The sequence below is a fragment of the Eulemur rufifrons genome, chromosome 30, assembly GCF_041146395.1.
Source record: "Eulemur rufifrons isolate Redbay chromosome 30, OSU_ERuf_1, whole genome shotgun sequence".
Classification (NCBI taxonomy): domain Eukaryota; kingdom Metazoa; phylum Chordata; class Mammalia; order Primates; family Lemuridae; genus Eulemur; species Eulemur rufifrons.
Window position 1 is genome coordinate 142,833,668 of NC_091012.1, and position 26,663 is coordinate 142,860,330.

At 46.8% G+C, this 26,663-nt stretch overlaps 1 protein-coding gene across 1 annotated transcript in view; it reads right to left on the reverse strand.

Annotated features, from left to right (window-relative positions):
• The window catches only part of XG (Xg glycoprotein (Xg blood group)), a 58,869-nt gene that overhangs the window by 1,896 nt on the left and 30,310 nt on the right, over window positions 1-26,663 (reverse strand). The window contains exons 6-10 of the mRNA XM_069464323.1: window positions 25,367-25,435; window positions 22,995-23,135; window positions 20,107-20,151; window positions 18,802-18,837; window positions 16,791-16,907 (exon numbers count right to left, since the gene is read on the reverse strand). Coding sequence (XP_069320424.1) covers window positions 16,791-16,907; window positions 18,802-18,837; window positions 20,107-20,151; window positions 22,995-23,135; window positions 25,367-25,435 — 408 coding nt within the window. The remainder of the gene's footprint in view (window positions 1-16,790; window positions 16,908-18,801; window positions 18,838-20,106; window positions 20,152-22,994; window positions 23,136-25,366; window positions 25,436-26,663) is intronic.

Sequence of the window (26,663 nt, forward strand, 5' to 3'; positions counted from 1 at the left end):
AGGGCTGGGCTGGATTTCCTCTGAACCCCCGTTCCAATAACTCCCCCCAAGACATCGTGGGGAACAGGGGCTTTCCATGTTTAACACTTTAACCGTCACATGAGTTGTATTCAACTCATGGCCTCACAGAGCTTATGTCTCTTCCCCTTGTGGATGTCTTTATTGTGACGATGAATGTTGACAGTTTTATTCTGAAAACATGGATTGCGTTGCATAGAACTCACGCACAGAAAACTATGAAAAATCACACGTTTTCCATTAAATTAGAAAGGATCGTTTTGTTTCCAATTTCTATTTATTCTATTCATTCTGTGTTTGTAATAAAACACGTGGCCCCAAGGAAAAACAATTTTCTTTTTAACGTGGCCATCAAGGTGTTAAAACACGGTCAGGCCCAACTTTCCTCGGAGGAGACGGGGCTTGGAGGGTCCCCAGACCACGGCTGTGCCTGTCGGTGGAATGCAATGCAGCCCACAGCCCGGCCATCCTGATGGGTGACTCCACGAGGGTCGTCGATGGGGTCTGTGCTGAGGGCTGTCCCCAAATCAGCTTGGGCAGGGCAGCCCCGGTGGTTTTATCTCCACCGTATGGAAGAGTCTGAGACTGTTAATAAAATGACAGAGACCATCTCTGTCACGCCATGTGCAGGGATTTATCACCCCTGGGGCTCTGTGTGCTGTCTGCGGGACGTGTCAGGCCTCTGCAAGGCACGTGTCTTTCCCTGTATGTGTCATCACGACACGTTTCTTTCTGTGTTCATTTATATTAAACGGGTTCACGTACTCAGCTTTATTTGTTTGTATAAATGTATGGGGCACAAGTGAAACTTTGTAACAAGTCATGGCTTTTAGTGTAGCCGTCACCAGAACAACATACATTGTATCCATTAAGTAATTTCTCAGCCCTCGTGCCCCTCCCAAGCTCCCACCGTTCCGAGTCGCCAGTGACTATTACTCCGCACTCTGTGTCCACGTGCACGCACTGTGGTTCCCGCTTACGAGTGAGACCCTGCCGTATTGGGCTTTGTGTTTCTGAGGTATCTCACTCAAGGTAGTGACCTCCACTCTACCCACGTTGCCACAAAAGACAGGGTTTCATTCCTTTTTGACAGCTGAGCAGTACTCCACGGCGTACATACACCACATTGTCTTTATCCAGTCCTCCCTGGATGGACACCTAGGTTGCTTCCACGACTTAGCTATTGGGAATCGTGCTGTGACAAACATACTAGTGTATGGGTGGTTTTTAATATATGGATGTCTTTTCTTTGGGGTAGATCCCCAGTAGTGGGATGGCTGGACAGAGTGGTAGTTCTTTGAGGAATCTCCACGCTGTTTTCCATGGAGGTTGCTCCTTTGCATCTTTTTAGCCTCCGAACCGTCAGTGAAGTCCACAGGAGCTGAGAAATGTCTGGGGGATCCCCCTCTGCAGGGGGGGTACCCCAGTTTTCCATTCCCAGGGTAGCAACCTAAAAGGGGAAAAGTATGGGGTTGAAGGCGGCCACTCACGGAACAGTCAGTTCTTATCCAAGGCAGGGGAGACGTTCCCCAACGTCTGTGCTTGTCTGCTTGTCGGATCCAATAGTTGCCAGATGTCTGCACGCCCACGTGCTATGGGGTTGGCCATGTCTTTCCACGTGGCTTGTCCTGACTCCTTGCTGCTCCACTGAGCAAACTGTGGAGCGCTGTGCTGCTGGCCTAGGTGACCGAGGGCCCTCCCACGGGGCGAGGGTCTCACGAGAGCGTTCTGACAATGAGATCCATTTAGAAACGGCCCAGACATATGCTGCCTCCTGGACCGTGCAGGAGGCTGAGATTCCCAACCTGTCCCCTTTCGTGGGGTTCGATGGATGTTACACACCAGCAGGTTTCCCACCGTGCCACTGGGGATGAACTTCCAGGCTGGATTCTCTGTGTTGGGGGGTCCCGTGCACAGTGGGGTGTGGAGCCTCGCCCCCACGTCCCCACCCCCCAGATACCAGCCAGCTGCACCCGCTCACCCAGTTGGCACAGCCAGAAACGTCTCCAGCCCTTGCCCAATGGCCCCCGGGGGCAACGTCATCCCCCGTTGAGAAACCCTGCTCTGGGGCAAGAGGCAGCCTTCTGGGTAGAAGGGAACTTGGGACCGTCCCAAGCAGAGCCCTCTGTCAGGCCCCAGGAAAACATATGGGGGCATTTCCCCCCCCACAGCTGTCCCTCGGGGTCTTCAGTGCTCATTCTGGGGTCTTTGCAAAGAGCAATGAAAGATGAAACCCCGTGAACACGGTGTGGGGCCGGACTGTCTGTCCAGGAGCTCATTTCGGGGGTGCCCAGGCAGGGACTGCTGCCCACCTCACTCCAAGGAGCTTCAGCCCCCCTCAAGCAGCCTCTACCCTGGGCGTCTTACCAGGAGCAAAGGGCGGGTTGCACCCGGCTCCATCCTGGAGTCTTGCTCCTTGACACCTTAGGTCTTTGCTGTGAGGTCAATCTGTGCTCTGCGGAGTGTCCACCAGCGTCCCTGGGCCCCACCCACCAGATGCCAGCAGCACCCACCCCCCAGGGTGACAACCAAAAACCATCCCCGGGCACCGTCCCCAAAAGAGCAAAAATTTGGGCTGCTATTTCCCTGGGATGTTTTTAATGCACACTCTAAAATAAGAAAACAAAGCAGCCGGAGCTTTCCTGTTCTGTAGCAAGGATGTGCAAACATTTAAGTTACACCAGTGAGTGTTTTCCTTCGTCCCTGCCAGGCTTTCTCAGCCTCTGCGCTGTGGATATTTTTCGGGCTGGATGACTCCGTTTGGGGGCCTGTCCTGTGCACTGCAGGGTGTCGAGTGGCGCCCGCAGGCTCCACCCACCCGATGCCGGTAGCACCCCGCTCCTCGCTGGGACAGGGGTCTCCAAAACCAAGCCCCACGCTGTGATTTGCTGGGAGCCCTCGCCCAAACTTTTGAATTCTGAGTGAGACATGCAAGGTTAGCCCTGCATGAACAGCATCCACATTCCTGGGAAGACTGGGCAGGGCACACGCTCCAGCCCTCCTGGACCTGCACTCCCCAAATCAGAAATCCGAGTCTCGGCCCAGCCCCTGTGCACAGCAGGGCTGCAGGAGTTCCTAAGGCCAGGCTGTACTTCAGGGGCACCGCTTTGATTTCTGAGCACTGGGGACAGTGGGCAGGGGGCCGCCAAAGCCAGGATGGCTGGGGCGGGGATTTAGTAGAGATCGAAAAGATCTGGGCCAACAAAAACATATGAAAAAATGCTCAACATCTCTAACCATCGGGGAAGTGCAAATCAAAACCACAATGAGATATCACCTAACTCCAATGAGAATGGCTTTTATCAAAAAGTCCTGGCTGGGCGCGGTGGCTCACGCCTGTAATCCTAGCACTCTGGGAGGCTGAGGCGGGAGGATCACTCAAGGTCAGGAGTTCGAGACCAGCCCGAGCAAGAACGAGACCCCCATCTCCACTAAAAAATAGAAAGAAATTATCTGGACAACTAAAAATATGTATAGAAAAAATTAGCCGGGCATGGTAGTGCATGCCTGTAGTCTCAGCTACTTGGAAGGCTGAGGCAGAAGCATTGCTTAAGCCCAGGAGTTGGAGGTTGCTGTGAGCGAGGCTGATGCCACGGCACTCTAGCCTGGGCAACAGAGTGAGACTCTGTCTCAAAAAAAAAAAAAAAAAGAAAGTCCTGAAACAACAAGTGCTGGTGTGCATGTGGAGAGACAGGAACACTCACACACTGCCGGTGGGACTGCAAACTAGTACAACCTCTGTGGAAAGTAGTATGGAGATACCTCAAAGAAATAAAAGTAGAACTACCATTTGATCCAGCAATCCCACTACTGGGCATCTACCCAAAGGAAAAAAACACATTCTATAAAAAAGACATCTGCACTCGAATGTTTACAGCAGCACCATTCACAATTGCAAAGATGTGGAAACAGCCCAACTGCCCATCAGTACATGAGTGGATTAATAAAATGTGGTCTATGTACACCATGCAGTTCTACTCAGCCACAGAAAACAATGGTGATCTAGCACCTCTTGTGTTATCCTGGATGGCGCTGGAGCCCATTCTACTAAGTGAAGCATCCCAAGAATGGAAAAACAAGCACCACATGTGCTCACCATCAAATTGGTATTAACTGATCAACATTTAAGTGCACATATAGTAATAGCATTCACCAGGTGGCAGGCAGGTGCGGGGGGAGGAGGGGATGGGTCTATTCACACCTAATGGGTGCGGTGCATGCTGTCTGGGGGATGGGCACGCTTGTAGCTCTGACTCGGGCAGTGCAAAGGCAATTTATGTGATCAAAGCGTTTGTGCCCGTGTCAGACTCTGAAATATAATACAGAAAGAAAGAAAAGGAAAGCGTTGAGCAGCCAGAGAGGAGGAGGTCCTGAGACTGCAGAGACATGTTTAAAGAGAACCTGCAGGGTGCGCAGGAGGCTGTGTCTGCCTCGGTCTCCCGGCACAGACTTCTGGAGGTCTTGCACCATGCAGAGCCCTACACAGTCACCCCTCCCCTCCCGACCTGTCATTTCTCCCTTTTCTATTTTGACTTTGTGCTCAGAAATCAGGGCACGGGGCAGTAAGCCACAAGGCAATTCTCCTGATTCCCGAGCGAAAGAGTAGGTCCATTTTTAAACCCAGAGGCAGCATCTCGCCGTGGGGTTGCCGGGCTGCCGTTCCTGTTTGCGTTGGTCTCCAGGAAGCCACAGAGAGGTTGGCACTGGGCAGACTCCGCCGTGGGTGCATTTGGGGTAAGGCTCTCTGTCCTCTGTGTTCCCAAGAACAGGTGTGTGACAATCGCCAAACTGAGTATGGACTTTCCTCTGGAGCCATTTGCAGAAAATGTCAAGAGGTTTGTGCAGCGGAGATGATATTATTGGGGGGATATAGGTTTTCAATTCGTTGGTTTAATAAATGTTCACTGAGCAGCTACTACGTGCCAGTCACAGGTCTAGGAGTCTAGCACAGGTTTCTGCTTTTTTAAAAGTTTACATTGTAGCAGAGGGTGCAGCCGGAAGATAAACAGTAGAAGGCGACCGTCTATTGTGTGTTGGAAGTTAGTATTGGATACAGAGAAAGATTGGAGCAGAGGAGGTGGGTGAGACAGTGCCCGTGGGGGTCCGGGGGGCTGGGTTTGAAATAGTCCCTGTGACTCTGCTTTTTGGTCTCCCGCAAAAGTGGGCGGTGTCACATTTTGTCCCCCCAGCTTCCCCCCAGCCCTGCTGTGGGATACATTGTTCTCTGCTTGTCAGGTTCAAGGCCTGCTTTTGTTTTCCGCTGAGGGAACATGGGACTCTGTGTTTCCACGCACCCTGTGTGCCTCCCCAGCTATTCACGGACAAGCAGTCACGTCTGACAGAGTGCTGCTTAGCGAGGGGAGGAGGAGGAGGATTGCGGGCTGGGGAGACAGCTGCCAAGCAAAAATGTGCCAGTGGCTGGCTGGAACCCAGGGAATGCATCCGATCTATATTTGGAACTGCGGGGGATGGAGTGGCTTAGGCGTAAGGAGTGGTTTAGGGGCGGGACGTGGCTTAGGTAGAAGGTGTGGCTCACGGGGATGGTGTGGGTTAGGGTGAGTTCATCCCAAGCCAGCCAAATGCATCAGTGTCACCAACAAGAATATGGCATGGTGTGAAACTGTCCCGCTGGGGGAGACTGCACAAGCCAATCCCTTTCTCTTAGGCGCATGGACTTCAGGTGGGCGTTCAGCGGGGGAGGGCTGCCCCTGCAACCCCGCCTCTCTTCCTCACCCCTCCTCCTCTCTCCTCACCCTCAGGGCGAGTGAGCCTCTCTGCAGCAGTGCACGCTCCGTTCTGCAGTTCATGTGCTAGCTTGTGTGCACTAATTCAGAAGTTATAGTGGGAGCCTTTCTATGTCTGAACAAAGCAGGAAGGGCATTGAATAACACCACCAAGACTAACCTGTATGTTTAAAAAAAAGTCACAGCCAATGGTGACCCTTCTCTGAATGCACAATTCAGAGATTCCCATGGGGCTACACCATGCTACCAGATAGTGATGGTTGCACATTTTTTTACTGAGATAGAAAAGGCAAAGCTAGTTTTACAGAGCACCACAAATGAGCAGCGGCTGAACTGATATCTAAGTGCTCTCCAGAGACTCTCTGGGTTCATCTCCTGAGTTCTGAGGTTACTGTTTCGATTGCAGACACCAGGCCCTGAGGGGCACATGGTAGGGGCTGTAATACACGACCCCTCTCCAGGCCTCCCTGGATCTCCAATTTTATCTTTACAAACAACTTATTATCAGTGACGTCCGTTTTTATGTGTACATGTGTAAATATGTAAATTGTTAAAAAAAAGTTACTTTAAATATTTTCCTACTGAAATAAAAGAAATAAGTAAATATTATTATCACCGTTACTCTCACTGCCATTGGGTCTTCCTAAGTACAACATCACTTATTTCATTAACTTTCTAAATTGCTACATTTTGATCAATTTATTTATCGTTGTCTGGGTGAAGTAACAAATTATTGTTTGTTTTCAAAGTGTAAACTGTTTATTTCTAAAATCAAGTGAAATGGAAGACAATTTAATTTAAAGTCATCAATCTTAAAAAGTTTGTAGGCTCGTCCAGTGTTACAAAAATCTAGCTTTAAGAGATTCTTGAGGATAGGTAAATTTTAGTATTATCACTCTGTTGTAAATTTTTTTAGTACTTTAATTATTAAATTTAGTGAAAATTAATATCCAGTACTCCCGCTTTTTTATTCTGAATACTGGATGTTGTGAAATTTTTGTGCAGTTTATTTTAAAAGATTTTTAAGACTATAGACCTGAGATTTATATATATTGAAAAAAAGAAATTGCTGAAACTCTAAGGCCTCACAGTTCTTACGTACTATATATTTTTTGAAACAGGAGCTACACCTACATACATATATATATATATATATGTATATATGAATACATACAGAATAAAAATATATACTTTCCCTTTACATATAAAACTTAGTGATTAAAGCTTGAAAGTCATTCGAACTACAAGATACCCTAAGAGCCCTTATTAGCTAATCTAAGGAACTATTTTGCCATTTGGACTTGTGCACCCTAATAATTCTTTCCTCTACAGCCTGAAGGTCTCCTTTGCATGGAAAAGTTATCAAATGAAATAAAATCCGTAGCCCTTACCACAAAACATGCCTTCTGCACAGAAAAAAAAAAATACAATAATAATAATCTGAACTCTTTAACAAGTCCACATGCAAAACGTGTGTCTAGTGACATCAGTGGACTCATTAAGCCATTGTCACCTGGACCCGAATGTCTTTTTATACCTGGAAGCCCTCACTGTATCCATCTGTAGGAAAACTGTCAACCCTGTGATTTGGACCAAAGAGGTCAAAGAGACAGAAAAATGCCACTTTTGCATGGTACCCTTGGGAGATGTATTTTAGATCTATCAGATGGCATTAAAAATCCGCTCTAGGTCTGAGTCCGATGTCAGAATGGTGAATTTCAGCAAAGCCAAGCTTCCCGTGCGTGCCTGTGTTCAGCTTCCTGGTAGAAAGTAAAGTCAGAATCTAGCCTTCTTCCATTCGTACCAAAGCAGGACAGCTTTCCAAAACTAGCGTCTCATCACAAGTTTATGAGCAAAACGAAGAACTGAGTAATTTTCTTGAAATTGATGCCCAAGCCACCAATTTTCCAAGGTTAGTCATTAACTTCAAATGACTCGCTCAACTGACACTTCTGACCATCCGAAGGAGCTTAACTGAAAAGAAAGAAATTCAAGCGTAGATTAACATATACGGAAAACCATTTCACGCTTTTGGTGGAAAGAATTGCATGGCTCGCTGCTGACGACTTTAGAATTTGAATCCTCGAGAAGGACAGTTAAAATGAGCAGAGCCACATCTGTGCATGATTGAGAAAGGTCCCATCATTATTTTGAAATAGTTGATATCTGAAATCCGTTAGCCGGGTCACAAGACATGTCAAGGTGACATCTGTCAATGCGTAAAATAGAAAGACCTTTAAGATTGACGAATGGTTGTCTCACGTAAGAAGACAATAAAAGATGATTGTGAGGAGGAAAATTCCCATTTTCAGGGAGGCAAAAATCTGCTTTCACAGCAAGGTAAAAGATGCAAAGGAGGGTGTGTGAATTAATGAACAGACAAACAAAAAATGTTACAAAACACTTGTTGAGGACAGAGATCGGGCTGGTGTTCTTGGAGAAGATGATATAGATGGTGCAACCTTGGAATTCAAGACAAATGCATCAGAAGAGAGAGACTCCCTAGGAAATACATCAGAAGGAGTTTTTTTGTTTGGTTGGTTGGTTTTTTTTTTTTTTTTTTTGAGACAGAGTCTTGTTTTTGTTGCCTGGGCTAGAGTGAGTGCTGTGGCGTCAGCCTAGCTCACAGCAACCTCAAACTCCTGGGCTTAAGCAATCCTCCTGCTTCAGCCTCCTGAGTAGCTGGGACTAAAGGCATGTGCCACCATGCCCAGCTAACTTTTTCTATATATATTTTTAGTTGGCCAGATAATCTCTTTCTATTTTTAGTAGAGACGGAGTCTCGCTCTTGCTCAGGCTGGTCTCGAACTCCTGACCTCGAGCGATCCACCCACCTCGGCCTCCCAGAGTGCTAGGATTACAGGTGTGAGCCACCGCACCCGGCCAAAAGGAGGTTTGAAGAAACTGATTCCTGTAGTTAATAAAGTGAATGGGTCTTTAAAATCTCTGGAAGAAAAAGCCACCAAATCTACACTCCAGAGTGTAAAATAACAGATGCACAAACAGATTATATAAAAAGTCTCCAAAATGAGCATGTTTTACTGCAGTCAGGAAAAAAAGCAAACAACCAACCAACTTACAAGTCAAATTCCAAAATATCACCAGAAACATAAAGTTATTCGTAAATCAACCTCCCTCCAATATGATGAATGGTCACCGAATATTAAATTTAAGGTTAATCTACCCTGGGGGAAAAAGAAAAAATCCCTCAAAGAATCTTTCCAACACAGATGAAAAGAAGTACGTGAGGAACTGGAAGCCTACAGAATTCAAGCAAAAAATTCTTCCAGGAAAATCAGAGGAAACTGTTGAGTTTTAGCAATTATCCTGAGAGGGCAAAGTTCATGATGTTTGGGGGCTTGATGAGAAGACTTGGGGACTTGGATAACTTATGAAAATACCTGCATCAGAAGAAAAACAAATTGGGGAGGAATTTAAAATTAAAAATTTCAAAAAGCCCTGATTTTCAGTGTCCCTGATGGTCACATAAAGGGGCGGGCAGGTCCAGAGGCTGCTAGAGGGCTCTGAGGAATTCTGCAGGTAACCAGACTGCCCCTCTTCAACATTTTAAATTTAAATTTTTCTTCCATTTTTTTTTTCTTGTCCATGCAAGGACCACAGGACGAAGATTCCTACATCATACTCACTGGATCTGGGCAGAGCATTTCCTCCCCCAAAGCAAGACAGACTGGCCTTGGTGCACCTCATGTGAGATGATTTTTTGCTAAATGATTAAAGGATCGGACAACTTCAGAAATGGAGGTGGCTCACCATTGGCCCGAGCTCAGTCACATGACTTCACCTAATGCAAGGGCTGCTGGGAAATGTAGTTCAACTGGGAACTACAGAAGCCACGTACAGCACTACTGAAGCTATGAAGACAGGAAGAAGGGTTTGGAACAGACAGCCTGCGTCCTCTAGCGCTCCGTGTTTTTAGTTACGTTCTGCCGTTTTGATTTCATGGTCTCAACTTTTGAACCTGTTCTAAGAAATGCCCTATATATTTCAATGAGCTTGATTTTATGCACATGAACAGAAAAGCTTATTTTAATTTTTTTTCCCAACCTCGATGCAGCCCTTACTGCCTACCAGACACTACTTGGAATGCTTCTCCCGTGTTAACTTATATATCCTCAACACAGCTTAGAGAGACAGATCTGCTTACGATAAACGTCGTTTATTTTTTCTTTAAATTAGATAACCATGGCTCAGAGAGGTTGTGCAACATGCCTAAGGTTGCACAGCCTGAAATAGAGACACCAGTATGTGAACCCAGGAATTGAGCCTTGGAGCCCAGGGTTTAACTATAACTGATGCATCGGTAACTAGTACCTCTATGGGAAAGCTAAACACCTTTCACAGTTATTTCAAATTAGGAAAACACATGTACCCAGCATGTATTAATGTATATCTTAGTTCCCAGGGCTACCGTAGCAAAGTATCTCAAACTGAGTTGCCTAAACAACAGAAATTGATTTATCGTTTCACAGTTCTGGGGGCTGGAAGTCCCAAACCAAGGTGTGGGCGGTGCCACGCTCCCTCTGAAGGCTCTCGGGGAGGATCTGTCTCAGGTTTAGCTGCTGGCATGGGGTGGCTCCTGGGCTTGTGGCAACATCCCCCCAGTCTTGCCATGGCATTCTCCTTGTAAGCCCGCGGGTATCCAAACCCCCTCTTCTTATAAGGACAGCAGGCACATTTGATTAGGAAATGCACGCTACTCCAGTATGACTCATCCTAATTACCTAGTTACATCTGCAATGACCCTATTTCCAAATAAGGTCACATTCTGGAATACTGGGGGTTAAGACTTCAGCATATGAATTTGAGGGACATAATTCAACCCATAGCAGTATATTAATAATCTGCGTGTGTGTGTGTGTGTGTGTGTGCACACGTATGTAGTTTAATCTTCCAATTTTAGGAGTCAAAGGTGAAGCGGCATGACCATCTACAACTGGAGCAACCTGCATATATTGGCTTATATGTGGGCAAAAAAAAAAAAAAAATGTTATTTTTAAGTCTGTGCAGGGAAGCAGAAATAAAAATACAGCCCACGCACACTTGGTGTCTCCCTCTTTACCCTTCCTGTTCCAGTCCAACATGAAGGTGTCTATCCATTGCCCACAAGGCACATCCAATTCCAGTTCCCACAAAGAGGAGGTGAGTGTGACTTTTTACTTATGTCGTTGACACTTGAACAATGCAGGGGTTAGGGGCTCTGACCCCCACAGTCGAAAATCCACAAACAACTAAAACCCCCAGCAAATCTTAACTACTAATAGCCTACTGTTGGCAGGAAGCCTGACTGATACTATCAACGGTCCATTGACACGTATTTGGTACGTTCTGTGTGTTACATCCTGTATTCTTACAATCAAGTAAGCTACAGAAAATGTTATTAAGAAAATCATAAGGAAGGGAAAATGTAGTTACTCTTCATTCAGTGGAAGTGGACCATCGTAAAGGTCTTCATCCTCGTCATCTTCATGTTGAGTAGGCTGAGGAGGAAGAGGAGGGGTTTGTTTTCTGTCTCAGGCATGACAGAGGTGAAAGAGAATCCACATAGAAGTGAAACTGCGTAGTTCAAATCCACGTTGTTCAGGGTCCACTGTGCATTCAGTGTTATCATTTCCTTCTCTACAATGTATGGAAATTGCATTTTATCACAACTTTTCTCATCTTTCCAGCAGGGGAAGGACGTCCTAGAAGTGGCTCCCATCGTCCTTCAAAGAGAGGTTCCCTAAGAGATCATATTCAAATATTTTTTTAATTTCCTTTTTTTTTTTTAGTTTTTTACCTCTTACCCCCCGATAACTGCACAGTATCAAATATTTTTAAGCATACTGAACATTAAACATGCTTTGCTCTTGTCCTCCAGGTGAGTTTTAGCTCATAATTCTGTAACTACGCCTGTTTTAGAGGGTCATTGTCTGTCTTGAGCATAGAAAGGGATTTATTGGATATCATGCGAAGCTATGTAGGTTCATGATTTCTGGGCCACTTACTACCACTGTTTCATAAAATTTGATAAGTGAAATATAGGACACATGACAGAACAACCCAAACCAGTTTCTTTTTACATTTATTTTAAATGAGTAAAAATAGGGTTATGGCAGTTGCAGAAAATGGGATGGATTAGACATTACAAAATGCTTAGATTCCATCTAGGTATGCCTGAATAGGTGCATGTGTGAGTGTGTGTGTGCACACAAAAACACGCATGCTCGTTAACAAGAACTCACTTAAGCTCAGACTGAAACTGCTATACAGAAAATGGTAATCCGACACTGGGCGTCACCACTCCCAGGAAACCTCTTAAAAGGATTGAGAAGTGTCATGGACAGACGTATTGAAATAGGAAATACAAAACTGTTTTCAAATGGCTTAAATGATAGGTCAATCCATGATAGGAGACATGCAATTCTGAGATGTCTAATCTGGATTATTAATTTTAAGGGATTTTTTCTGTTTGCTCTTGGAAGCATTTTCTACTTCTACTTTTTCTCCTTGGAGACCCCAATTCATAATGGTGAGCGCAAAACATGCATATTTAGGATTTCCTCTTGTCTCCGTCTATATGAGCTCCAGAGTGCAATAAAATGTCTTAATCTTTGGTTAAGATATTTAGGGCAAAGTCTAAAAGTTACATAAACATTAACCTTTACTTAAACCAAAGTATACCGATATGCCCAAACCCTCCTTTTCCCTCTCCCCAAAATTATTTCTAAAAAAGAGGCAAAAAAGCTAGCATACTTTTCAGATGGCTAAGAATTTAAGATTTTCTACTTTGGTGAATAGAAGTATGAACGAAGGAAAGTATGAACGAAGGAAGCCGTTGCCTTAGGAACTGGTACCTAAAGAGCATCAAAGACTAAAAATACTATGACAAGGCTCAACATCTGAAAACCACTATTTCTGTCTCCTCTTCTCCAAAAACCTAGCAAAACCGTACGATTTCCTAGGAAAAAGTATCCCAAGACTGATTTCCCCTAGATGGTTTTTAACTTCGGTAAATTTGCACTTAAAATGTCAAAAGCCAGCCTTATTTTCTGTGGGTGACAATAATCGTGTGTGCAGACTCAGGAAAGCGGAACGGATGGGCCAACTGTGTTGTGGGTGTTGGAACAATTCATTCTCACTTCATTTGCAACGGTGAACGCTCGATCACTTTGGACTTCAGTGCTCACTCTTGACATCCCTGAAGAATTCAGTGCAGGGCAAGATTCTTCCGCCCACAGCTTCTTCGCAACCTCCAATATCTTCATCTCCCAGAATCTGATGACATCCCCTCCCCCACCGAGATGCCGTGTCTTCCCGCTGCCACCGTGCCTTGCAACATCAACAGGGTTAGATATGAGCGTGTCATTGCCCCATGAGGTAGTTGAAGAGCTCAGGGCAGAGGGCTGGAGTTTCTCTGTGCACATACACGAATGAACCGACAGATCAAGCCATCTTTTTCCAGCACGAGATCCAGCCGTCTGATATACGTTTATGACCACAATGCATCCAGGGGATTGGGAATTCTTTGGGAGGCAGCATACCTACTTCACACAGAAGAGAACGCGCATCAGGATGGCAGATTATGCCAAGAATAAATGGGGTTCTTGTCTTGGTTGAGTTTTTCTCACAGGGATCAAGGGATCTGGATGTCTTCAGACATTTGCTGGTTCTGAAAGGGAAGGTTAGAAGCAGAAAGTCATAGGTAGGACCAAAAAAAAAAAAAAAAAAACCAAAAACCAAGTATTAACCAACTGTTAAAAATGCCATATCTGGAAGCTAAAAATGTTTATCTCATAGAAGTAAAGAGTACAACAGAGGATAATAGAGGCTAGGAAGGATAAAGGTAACAGAGAAGAGGGAAATTTCTTAAAGGATACAAAATTACAGCTAGATAGGGGGAATAAGGTCTAGTGTTCTACACCACTGTAGGATGACTACAGTTAACAATAATGTTACATAGTTTCAAATAGCTTAGAAGGAGGATCTTGAATGTTCCCCACACAAAGAAATGATACATGTTTGAGGTGACGGCTATGCTAATTACCGTGATCTGATCACGGTACAATTATACACATTGCAATATCACTATGTGCTCCATGAATACATATAATTATTATCTGTTAATATAAAAAATTCAACTTAAAAAGTCATATCTGGGGAAAATATTAGTTTTTAAAACATTTGTTTTTTATGATTTGCCATTTGTTTAACTGTTAGACCATGTTAAATGAATTGAGTAATTCTCTTTTTGGTTAACATGAATATTTGTATGAATCCCTTTTTAATTTTTATATTTTAATTTTTATTTATTTATGAGTCAGGGTTTTGCTCTGTCACTCAGGCTAGAGTGCAGTGGCGTCATCACAGCTCACAGCAACCTCAAACTCCTGGGCTCAAGCCTCAGCCTCCAGAGTAGCTGGGACCACAGGCACAAGCCACCATGCCTGGCTAATTTTCCTATTTTTTGTAGAGATGGGGTCTTGCTCTTGCTCAGGCTGGTCTTGAACTCCTGACCTCAAGTGATCCTCCTGCCTCAGCCTGGCCTCCCAGAGTGCTGGGATTACAGGAGTGAGCCACCATGCTTAGCCTAAACCACTTTTTTATTAATAAATATGGTCTCATAGGTCTTTATAACCTCTGAAATGGGTGATGCTATTTGCTCCATTTTGCAAAATAAAAGCAAAGCATGATGCTCAAATGTCCACTTTAAGTGACAGACATTTTCTGCCGTCTATGTGTCTCCTCTGTTTCCATAACTGTGTCCCAAAAAGGTGGTCAAGCTTCAGCACTGGGCATATAGTTCCACAGGTCGTGCACTGCACCACAGTTCCTGAGATGTAGACAGGGTATCATGTACATCATCCTTTAGGAGAGATATAACATTCCTAACCTAGCTTGGGGTTGGGGGCAGACAGCTGGGGTCCCTCAACATGAGCCTGGGACCCTAGAGTTGAGTTCACAGGGTCCCTGATCCCCTGTAGACACCAAACCCTACATGGGCCTGCCGTGCACATATTTCCTAGATGGCAGACAGGTTTTACAATCAGCGAGTTGACACAGACCCAGGATGCACACAGAGGTCATTTTGCACCTTGAAGAGGTTCCTCTAAGGCTGTATCACCCCGTCTGCATCTTCCTCCCTCTGAGCTCAGGAACTTTAAGGGAAGGGAAGATAAACTCCATGCTTGGAGACACTTGGTGAAGCTCTCACTGAACTATAATGGGGGAAGAATACAGAGCATGCATCAGGGCACAAGCCACAGGGCACAGAAGAGCTTCAAGACACTACATCACGGCCGGGCACGGTGGCTCACGCCTGTAATCCTAGCACTGTGGGAGGCCGAGGCGGGAGGATCGCTCAAGGTCAGGAGTTCGAGACCAGGCCTGAACAAGAGCGAGATGTGTCTCTACTAAAAAAATAGAAAGAAATTAGCTAGACAACTAAAAATATATAGAAAAAAATTAGCCAGGCATGGTGGCACATGCCTGTAGTCCCAGCTACTTGGGAGGCTGAGGCAGGAGGATCACTTGAGACCAGGAGTTTGAGGTTGCTGACGCCACAGCACTCTAGCCTGGGTAACAGAGCAAGGCTCTGTCAAAAAAAAAAAAAAAACAAAACACCACCACACTACATGGCTTTAACAAAAATGTGCCTCCACTTCAGATAAACTAGGAGGGCATGATCCACGTTTTAGAAACCCCACCTGTTTTGGAAACTCAACCAGCCCCTGTTCCAATAAAAGTTTAATTTACACGAACAGGCAGCTGGCCTGCAGGCTGTAGTTTGCTGAATTGATTTTCTTTTTTAAATATTGCAATAAAATATTATTAGTCTCAATTACTGAGTTTGTCGATGCACCCTTCCCCCCTACCAAGCCACCTTTGTATTTTGTCCCAGGGGACACCCGTGTGTGTGTGTGTGTGTGTGTGTGTGTCTCTCTCTCTCTCTCTCTCTCTCACTCCATTCCAGCTCTGGCTTAACGAATGTTTACAAACAGATGCCACTGAAATTAACACGTGGTATCTTTTTCATGATACCTCATGTTGCCAGGGCATTAAGGCTGTTTTTCAGAAACTCAGTCCCCCTCCCCCCACCAAACTTTCAGGGTAGGAGAGTTGTGTAGACGGAAGTTCACCCCAAAAGGATGCTGGTTAGTACCACCCATTGGCCAGCAGAGGGAGCTCAAGGGCAGGTTTTAGGATTTTGAGGTCAAACACCCGTCCTAAAGAAAAGACGACGGGAATAGGCTTCCATTTCTGGTTTCCCCCAGGGACATAACAGAAGTGTGGGGTGGAGGCCTCCCCCTGGCAAACCCTACACAGATTCTGACATGGGTGGTCTGAGAACCAAACCTCCAGAGACCATGAGGTAAAAATGTGAGTCACTGTTTGTCTTCAATGAAACATCCTCTCCATTCTCTGACGATTGTTTCAGAAATGTCTTTAGGGCATCCTTTGCTCTAACCCAGGAGCCAAGACCCCATATTAAGCTGGGAAGCCATGGTGCACACCTCCCTTTTCTCCCTAGTGCCTGGGTTTTGTCTCTAAATTCAGACAAAGGCTTATCATTTTGAGCTTTTGTAGTTTTCTTTAGGAATGAGCACTGTGCAAAAGTTTCATGTTCCACCCAGGTATTTTTCCTGACTCAGCTGTGGTTACAATTTCACCAGAAACAAAACAAAGTAGAACCATACTGGGCTAGCCGAATGCAACCCCCATGCTTATAATCTTCCAGTCTACGTTAGTAATTTAAGACCCTTGGCAGCCAAACCAAATCTTGCAGGTCAGAAAGAAACAGTTAAAATATAAGTAAAATGGATAAGCATTCTTTGTTAAAACTCATGTGTTAGTTTCTCTCAATCTTCCATGTGTCCATATTAAAATCCCAATTTAAAATCACTCATTACATAAAGTATCTATATTGGACTTAACCAGAAATAACATAGCTAGTGGAATATACCAGAAAGTGGTTTTTTTTTAAATCAGGTTTTATAACTAGGGGGAAAAAATTATTTGAGCAACACTTGCCATTGGTCCTGAGGCAATTTCTCCTCCTGTTTAACTTGAAGTAGCTGGCAGCCGCCCCCAGCAAGGTCACCACCACCACGGACACAATGGGAGACACAATCCTGGCTACCATGTTGCCTGTGGGTGTTGGAAGAAAGCAAGCTCATCTGAGAAAAACTCAACCAGCAGGAAAACCCGTTTGTTTAAAATAACTTCCCCATCACATCCCCACCCACTCTGTATCCACTGGAAAAAAGGGAAAAAGAGCAAAGAAAAAAAAAAAAAGAAAGGAAAGAAAGGAAAGAAAGGAAAGAAAAAAGGAAAAAGAAAAAAAAAACCTTTAGAAAATGATTCTGTTTTCACAAAATATGAAGCTTCTTAACCACATCTTACCTATCCAGGACATCCAAGGCAAGGCTTTGCACAGCAGAGACACTTGACATTTTGTTCATTTGTTGAATTTGATTGATTTGCACTCTTTTAGATGTGAAACATTTGCCCATCCCCTATCTATCTATCTATCTATATACACATATATTTTTTTTTCTCCCCATAAAAAATTGCCAGGTAGACCTGCTTTCCGAGGCCCGCTGGGGCTTTGGATACAAGCACACACCAGATACAATGTATCGTTGAAACTTCCAAGGCAAAATTATTACAAAGCTTTGGTGACCCCTGCACAAAGAACCAAGGAGGGAGACCTTGATATAACACAACTTCCAAGAAAAGGAAGAAGAAATGAAATCATTGTTTCCAGTTGCAATATCCCCCCGCCGCCTCCACTGCATGCCTTATGTCAGGCTGGGTCGAACACCTGGGCCAATACCTGGCGTGGCCGAGGTGAGGGATGTGAGGCTGCACCACAGATGAGTCTGCCGTGTCAGGTGGAAAAGCCTCGTCACAGAGCACAAGAATCTGCCCTCCGTCTGACCGTGCCGCCTCCCCCTGCCTCCTGGGGGAAATTGCCTTCTATTCTTCCCCTCCCTGTGTCCACACTCTCTGCAGTGTGGCTTGGTGGCATTCCCCATGGAGAGAAGGGTCCACGTCTTCATCCTAAGAATCTAGGCTTCGGCCAACACAAGGTGGCAGAAGTGAAGCTGTGTCATTTCTAAGCCAGGACACCCTTGTCTTCATCTTCTTAGAATCCTGCCCTGGCCTCCTGCAGGGACGTGAAAGCCCACAGGAAGCTGAGCTCATCTGTCCCACCTATGGCCTCAGATACACGAGAAGACCCAGCCCACATCGCCAACGTGGCCGGCCAGACCTGCAGCTCACCCCAGACAAGGAAGTGAGTTCAGAGGCCATCAGAATGGATGGTTTCAGCCCAAATTGATGACTCACACAATTGCGATTGCAATAAATTATTGTTGTTTCCAGCAACTAAGTTTCAGGGTCTTTTGTTATGCAGCATAGCTGACTGATACACACCTCTTTCCTCTGTGCCATCCCATACAAATCAATACAAGTGCGATCAATTCTCACTATCAGCTTGGCCCTCCACACTGACCTCTTCTGTCTACCTCCCCTGCCTGGACTTTAACTCAGCTGGTCTGATCATCTCCCTCCCAGATGAACTGTCCTTAAAGCCGGTCTCCTGGAGTCTTAGCAGCCTCAGATCCATTCTTCACATACATGTGAATGGGGCAGGCTCTTTCCCACGAAGCTTGTATGAAGTGCGGACTCCACCGCCTCCTCACCCGGCCAGCCTTGTGTGCTGGTCACAGACAGCAGCGTCATTGCGGTACCTGGAGAGGTCTGAGGACCCCAGCCATCACTCAAAGCCTCACTCGGAAAGCTCAGCAGCATCTTCTAGAGAGGAAACCAATCCTTGCCTCCCCTCTCTCTGAACTCTCGTCAATCCTACCCCGAACGTCAGACATCCTCATTCAGAAGGTTCGTTACACGCACACACACTAGAAGTGCTCCATGGAAGTCGTGAGGTTGGGATCAGACAAGCCTGCACGGTCCTCTCCCCCAGAGTGGCGCACAGCACGCGCTTGCTAAAGGTGGGGGCGGCTGAGTCAGTCATTACCTTGGGGGTTGCCGTAAGTGGAATGTCCGTCTCCACCTGCAAGGGGAAAAGGACACATTCGTGAGTTTACTGAGCAGGACTCGCTGAACGCCTTCTGCTGCCAGGCATCCTGAGGATGAGCACAGCACACCACAATCTGTGTTTTCACAGCATTTGCGTTCTCGCTGGGGAGGCAGGAGAGGCAGGCAGCACAGGGAAGCAGCAATGTGCGGGCGCATGCCACGTCTGACGGGGACGGGGGCACGGGGACCTACAGGGAGGAGGGAGGCAGCTTTCGTTTCAGAGTTGGGGATTATACACACATGTGCATATACTCACGCAGCACACACAGGCAGACAACCACATGAAGAGGACACATGCATGCACATACTCACAGGCATGCATGCATGCACACTTACACATGCAACACACACGCACATGCATGTGCACACACAGGCAGACAGGCACATGAAGAACACATGCATGCATAGACCCACATGCACACTCACACACATGCAACATGTAAATGCAAATGCAACACACAATGCACACATTCATATACATGCACACATATGTTCAACACAGGCACATACACAGATGTGTGTGGACACACATGCAATATACACATGCAACACAAGCTCACATGAGCACACATGCACGTTCACATGTTGACATGCATGCACACATGCTCCTTCACATGTGTACATGTAAATGCATACACACACATACAAATGTGCACACATGCACAAATGCATCCATGTTTTATGTGCATACTTGCTCACATGCATGTATATACACAGTCCATGTGCACACATGCACACATATGGAAATCCACACACACACACGTGTGTGCCTGCACACAGCTACATGTATGCATGCAAATGCACACATGGGAAACATGCACATACATGCAACACTAGCACAAATGTGCACACATGCATAACCCACATGCACACACATACAAACATGCACACACATAAACATGTACATGCACACAGCACTCCACATGTGCACATAATTATGCAAAATCCACACACATGTGCACGCATGCACACAGGCATATACACCCAACACAGAGACAGACCTGTGTGCAGACACAGATGCACACACACACACACATGGGCCATAGTTCCTTTCAAGAAACTAAGGCTGCGTGACATGCAAGTCACTGACGACGGACGGACACACGCATGGGGGAGGGGGTGGTCAGTCAGTTCCCATGCACGGACAATAGCACCAGCTTCCCGACAGCGCCCACACAGCGTGTTAGGTCCCTGCGGTAGCAGCGCCGTCCCTCACACAGCGTGCGAGACATACGTCCTTTACCATAAGTATTGCTGTAAGGAGACTTGGGTCTATAGCCACCTCTTCCTGCAGGACAGAAAGGAGGCCATCAGACACAAGACGTCGCGCGGGAGGTCTCCATAACCTCGCAGAGGACAGCGGGTCAGCAACCCTGAAGCAAGACCCCCCTACAGGCTGCAGAGATTCCAACGGGGCGTCCCCATGGCGGGGAGGAAGCACAGGTGTCCTGTGACCCACAGAGACTGCTGCTGCCTTGCAGGTGCGCTAGGTGAACATCCCCGAGGGGCTGGGAGCCTGGCTTAGACGTGCAAACGTATTTCCTCTGAAGTCAAAAGGAAACCACGTCCAGTGTTGGCAGAGAGAGAGAATCCCACAGACACACAGGCCATGAGTGGTGGCTACAGCCTATAAGAATCAAATGAGAGATCTCTATGCTTCCTTCTCGTGTCTCAGAGCAATTTTTAAAGACAGATTTGGGATGGAAAAAATAAAACACTTGGTGCGGATTCTGAAGTGGGATCATTTATGTGGGTATTATTTAAATATGGAGGAGTAATTTCATAAAATGGCTCTTTTAAGGGGATGGTGGGTATTATGGGCTGAATTATGTCTGCTCAAATTGATATATTGAAGCCCTGAGCCTGAGCGAGAGTGAGACCCTGTCTCTACTAAAAATAGAAAGAAATGATTTGGACAGCTAAAAATCTATATAGAAAAAATTAGCCGGGCATGGTGGAGCATGCCTGTAGTCCCAGCTACTCGGGAGGCTGAGGCAGGAGGATTGCTTGAGCCCAGGAGTTGGAGGTTGCTGTGAGCGAGGCTGACGCCACGGCACTCACTCTAGCCTGGGCAACAGAACGAGACTGTGTCTCAAAAAAAAAGAAGCCCTGATCCCCGCACCTCAGACTGTGGCTGTGTTTGGAGATGAGTCCTTAAAGAGGTGATTAAGGGAAACTGAGGTCACTAGGGTGGGCCCTGATCCAACAGGACTGGTGTCCTTCTAAGAAGAGGAGATTAGAGTCCAGGCGCAGTGGCTCACACATATAATCCTAACACTCTAGGAGGCCAAGGTGGGAGGATCACTTGAGGCCAGGAGTTGGAGACCAGCCTAAACAAGAGTGAGACCCTGTCTCTACTAAAAATAGAAAAAATTAGCTGGGCGTGGTGGTGGCACCTGTAGTCCCAGCTACTCGGGAGGCTGAGGCAGGAGGATCACTTGAGCCCAGGAGTTTGAGGCTGCAGTGAGCTAATGATGACGCCACTGCACTCTACCCAGGGCAACAGAGTGAGACTCCATCTCAAAAAAAAAAAAAAAAAAAAAAGTAAATAAGCAGAGGAGATGAGGACACAGACACACACAGAGGGACAACCACATGAGGACACAGGGAGAAGACGGTGTCTACACACCAAGGAGAGAGGAGAAACCCCTTTCAGGCGGTAGGACAGACTTAGGCCCACCCTCCTCTGCCACGTGAGCTCAGCCCTCTGCCCCGGCTGCTCTGCACGCAGCAGGAACACGCCAAACACGTTCTGGCACCTTTGGGGAGGAGCTGGGTGACTCACGGGGCCACACCTTGCTGCAGCCCCGGGGAAGGCGGCTGGGGTCCCAGCAGAGAAAGGAGCAGAATGGTCTTTTCAAAAACCAGACTTGAAAATGAGCCTCTATGCCCCTCAAATCTGGACTATGGCCCCTGAGACGCAGATGAGCTCTGCCCAGCTGCTGTCTGCCCTGGCCCCTGAACCTGCCCGTGAGCAGTGAGGTTTTGCAGCCGTTTTGCCCCAGGGAGACAACAGCATCTGCCCGGTGAGCTTTGATCCACCCGGAAGAGCCTGACATCCCCCCCACTTCCCCTTCAGGAAAAGCAGGGCGAACCCAATTTCCTGGGAAAACAGCAGAGTATCTGGGCTTCCGAGAAAACCTTGGACTGAGTCATTTCCTCCTAACTCATGAATACTGCAAAGAACAAAAGAACACGCTCGGAAGCCTCCTCGCCGGGGGAGAATTATCAGAGAATCCCGAGCGGGGTTAAAGTTCCCTCATTGCCGGGCTGCAGGGACGTGGGGACATCTCACAGTAGCATGCTCCGTGCACAGTTCTTGACGCCGGGTAACAGCTATCTCCCACCCTGACGCTTGTCTGCCCTGCAGGGCCACACATGCCCGTCCCTCTAAGTGCGCACGTGAGTGTCGCGTTTTGCAAAACTGAGCTCGTGACAACACCCGCGTCAGAGGCAACCAAAACTAACGAGGCCACAGTCGGCAAAAGGACTTCCTGCATCACAAACGCTCCGGACAAACGCTAGTTTGAACCAAAGAGACAGTGACTCAGTTTACAGAAGGTGGTCAAAGCTCTTAACCAAAGGCAGACGTGACAACCAAGAGAACGGTTTAAAATCGATGCTTAGCGTGTTTGGCGGCTGTTGTTCCTTTTTTTAATCCACAGTTTGCTCTCAACGAAAGGGATTCCAGGGCGGGAGGATATCTGAGGGCTTCGAGGTGCTCTGGTCTATTTGAGAAGGTCTCTACCAAGGGAAGAACCTGTTTGTGGTTCCTGTGCTTTAATTCCGGGCGTAATCGCCAACGTACTTTTTTTCTGAACGAAGGAAGTGAGCTGCACTCCCGCAGAATTTGCAATTTGTTGCGTGGTCTCTGTCTAGTTAGCCTTGGGGTTCTCTGCTGTTGGTTTCTACCTAAGCAAAGGTGTGTGTGTGTGTGTGGCTGCACCTGGCCTCTTGGGGACAGACACAGGACGACCCAGCTCAGAGCAGTTCTCAGAAGACCAGACAGCAGCAGAGAGACCAGTCACCGGACGCCCCAGGTACAAGGCACGAGGTGGACAAGTAGGACCCCTGGAAATACCACCCCTCCTGCCCGGCCTCCCACCACCATGTGCCCGAATTTGGGGGTACCGTATGAGCTGCCGGAGCTGTCATCATTGGGGTAGCCACCGCCACCACCGTAGCCGCCGCCGCCGCCGCCACCGCCGCCGCCGCCGTAGCCGCCGCCACCACCGTAGCCGCCGCCACCACCGTAGCCACCACCGCCGCCGCCTCCTGTTGGGCAGAGAAGGTGCAGTTGAGGGGTTCCGGCAGGCGTCAGTCTGTCCGGCTCACTGGGACGACAGCAAGTCACCCCCAGGACAGCCCCAAAGAGCAGCCCATGGGATGGCCAAGGTGGCCCCATCCCATCTCCCTGTGGGAAAAACTCCCTCCGGGACTGAGCTGCAGCTCGATCCAAATATTTTCCCCTTCATGGAACAAACATCTACCCCCATGGCTCCACACTAAGGCACCCACGCTGCTCCCCCGGAGCAAACTTCACCGGGACAGGCCAGCCCAAGGCAGAACTTCCCCCGGCAGAAGGACGCCCCAGAGCTCGTCCTCAATCATACATATTCTCAGTTTCTCCTCATTAAGAACCAGTTGCTTTTTGTTTGTTTTTTAGTGATCGTTATTGTAATAAGCTCTAACACAAAGCTATTTATTCTTTGCAAGTAAACACTTCAGAAAACATTACTGGACACGATCTGCTTGTCCGGATCACCCCACTTTGTGCGGTTTGGGGACAAGCCCTGCACCTCGTCTGCAATAAAACTGCGGAACTGAATAGACTCGAACCTCACATGCTTGGAAATTAGGCTGAGAGTGTTACACCGTCCAGCCCAACAAGCGTGCATTTGTATCATGTTTCCCGTGCTTTCCTCTGTTTATAAAGGACTCTCTGTAGCCATTCGCCTTCCAACTGGAGAGAAAACTTCATGTTAAAAGTTTATTATATACGTCTCTCTGTGTATTTAAAGATATAAAGCTGTAGATGTACACGCATATACCTAAAGGTATACATACATTTATATATAAAGGGACTTATACACACACACACACATACACAAAGAAATACACATACATCTATAAATGCATAATATACACGTATATATAATGACATATAAAAATATTTAAAGACATATGTGCATACATATATACAGGATAGAAACACATGTGTATATATGTAAGGCAGGCATATACACATATAAAAATATATACATATATAAAGGTATATATATAAATACATTCATATATATGTATAAAGATACATACATATGTGCATATATAAATATACACACATACAAAAGTATATACATATATAAATGTATACATAAATGTTTAAAGATATATACATATATAAAGGTAGATAGGTACATACCTAAAGAAATATATGCATATAAAGATATATACCTAAGTATATATAAAGGTATATGTATTTGTATACACTCATAAAATATATATAAGCATATTTATATATGTATATATGAAACATATTCATATAAACATAAACACATATACACCATACATAAAAGTACAATATATATAAAAGTATGTATATACACATATTATACAAAAGATATACACATATATAAAGGTATATATATGCATATATAAAGGCAGGAATGGACATATATAAAGAAATATATAAATACATATATATGTACACATAAAGTTGCATGTATACACATGCAAAGGTATATACATAGGTATGTGTATGCTGATATACACACAAAAAAAATCTACGCATCATATATAAATGTATGTATACACATATATTACAAAGTATATATATATATATATACACACACACACATAAATATAAAGCTATATAGAAAGTTTCAACACATTGACCGTTACACTAGAAAAAAAAATGTTTTTCCTTGGGGCCACAGTGTTTTATTACAAAAATAGAATAAACACTTCAAAAACAAAACAATCCTAATTTAATGAAAATTTGTTATGTTTTATTGTTTTCTATGTGTGAGTCATATGCAGCTTGGAAAACAGTTCACGCGGCCTGTGAGTTACATACGCTTCACGAGGCCCCGGGCTCAAAACTGCCATGAGTTAAAGACAACTCACAGGGCAGTTTATGTGTTCTATACACACACAGAGATTTCTCAGCATGCATATACAAACACACGTCTATACACACATTGATATACACACACGCCCACACGTACACAAGTCTCTACAGAAACGACCACAGTTTTGCCGTGGAATTCCAAGCTTCATCTGTTCTCTTTCCAGGTTCCGTCCACCGCGTAAACCTCGCGGGGTGCACAGGTGCGCACACCCCAAGCCCCACAGACAGTGCATGGAGCCCCCTCTGTCCCCATCCGCGTCCACCACGGCCGGCGTTGCCCCGAGGCTGGGCGTCCCTCCCCCGAGACCTCAGTCCTCTCGCCCACCCTCTCCGGGCAAATCCAGGGGTCCGTCCCCGAGCAGCCTGGCCCTACCTGCAGGCGGCTTGGGCTTCGGCCGGGGCGGGTAGCGTCCGTCGTCTCGGTCCACGTCGTTGAAGTAACCTGCCGGGCAGAGCACGTAACTCCTGACACATCCTCCCCAAAGGGCCCCTTCGAGCCCCTGTCCCTGTCGGGGATACTTGGGCAGTTTATGGACAAGAGGATTCTGACACCAGCGGGCTCTCTCTGGGGTGCCCATGGGCACCGGGAACCAAGTCACTAGTGCCCGCAGGGAGCGTGTGCCGGGCTCAGACCACATGCAGAGGGGTCTCACGTTGTGGGCGTCTGTGAGTCTCCTGGCGTTATTCCTGCTCAAAGCCTTCCTGGGGGCTGAGCCCAAGCTGGGGTGACACTTACGACCTGGTATCCTTGCGCCGCCCGGACGGGTCCCCCTTGAAGTTGGAATGCACCGCCCCTCACTCCTTCCCCGGACCCCCCAGGCACCTAGGGCTCAGGGCCTTTGAGAGCACCATCCCTGATAGATACTGCACGTGTCCAAGCATTCCTCCCTGCTCAGGGCCTTTGAGAGCACCATCCCTGATAGATACTGTACATGTCCAAGCATTCCTCCCTGCTCAGGGCCTTTGAGAGCACCGTCCCTGATGGATACTGCACGTGTCCAAGCATTCCTCCCTGCTCAGGGCCTTTGAGAGCACCATCCCTGATAGATACTGCACGTGTCCAAGCATTCCCCCCTGCTCGGGGCCTTTGAGAACACCGTCCCTGAGAGATACTGCAGCCGTCCAGGCATTCCTCCCTGCTCAGAGCCTTTGAGAACACCTTCCCTGATAGATACTGCACGCGTCCAAGCATTCCTCCCTGCTCAGGGCCTTTGAGAGCACCATCCCTGAGAGATACTGCACGTGTCCAAGCATTGTTCCCTGCTCAGGGCCTTTGAGAGCACCTTCCCTGATGGATACTGCACGCATCCAAGCATTCCTCCCTGCTCAGTGCCTGCTAACACGTGAGTCCCCCCGCTTCCTCCCCACACACCAAAGATGCCCCCACGAGAAGGGGTGTCCCGACACCCTCAGAATCCACCCTGTGAGAGCTTTCTCAACAATCTACCAGCGCTGGCTCCCAGCCTCCCTTCCTAAATCATCTTTCGCTGCCCTGACAAAGTGCCGGTGGCCGCGTTCACCTGCCCCTGCCTTGCAAGGGGCGTGTGTTTCAGACCGAGCTATGTGGAACCAGAATGACAACCAAGATGACCTCTTTCTCATGGTTCCTGAGACCCATCATCAAGTCCTGGACTCTTGTCTTTCCTGTTCCGTCCACACATGAATCATTT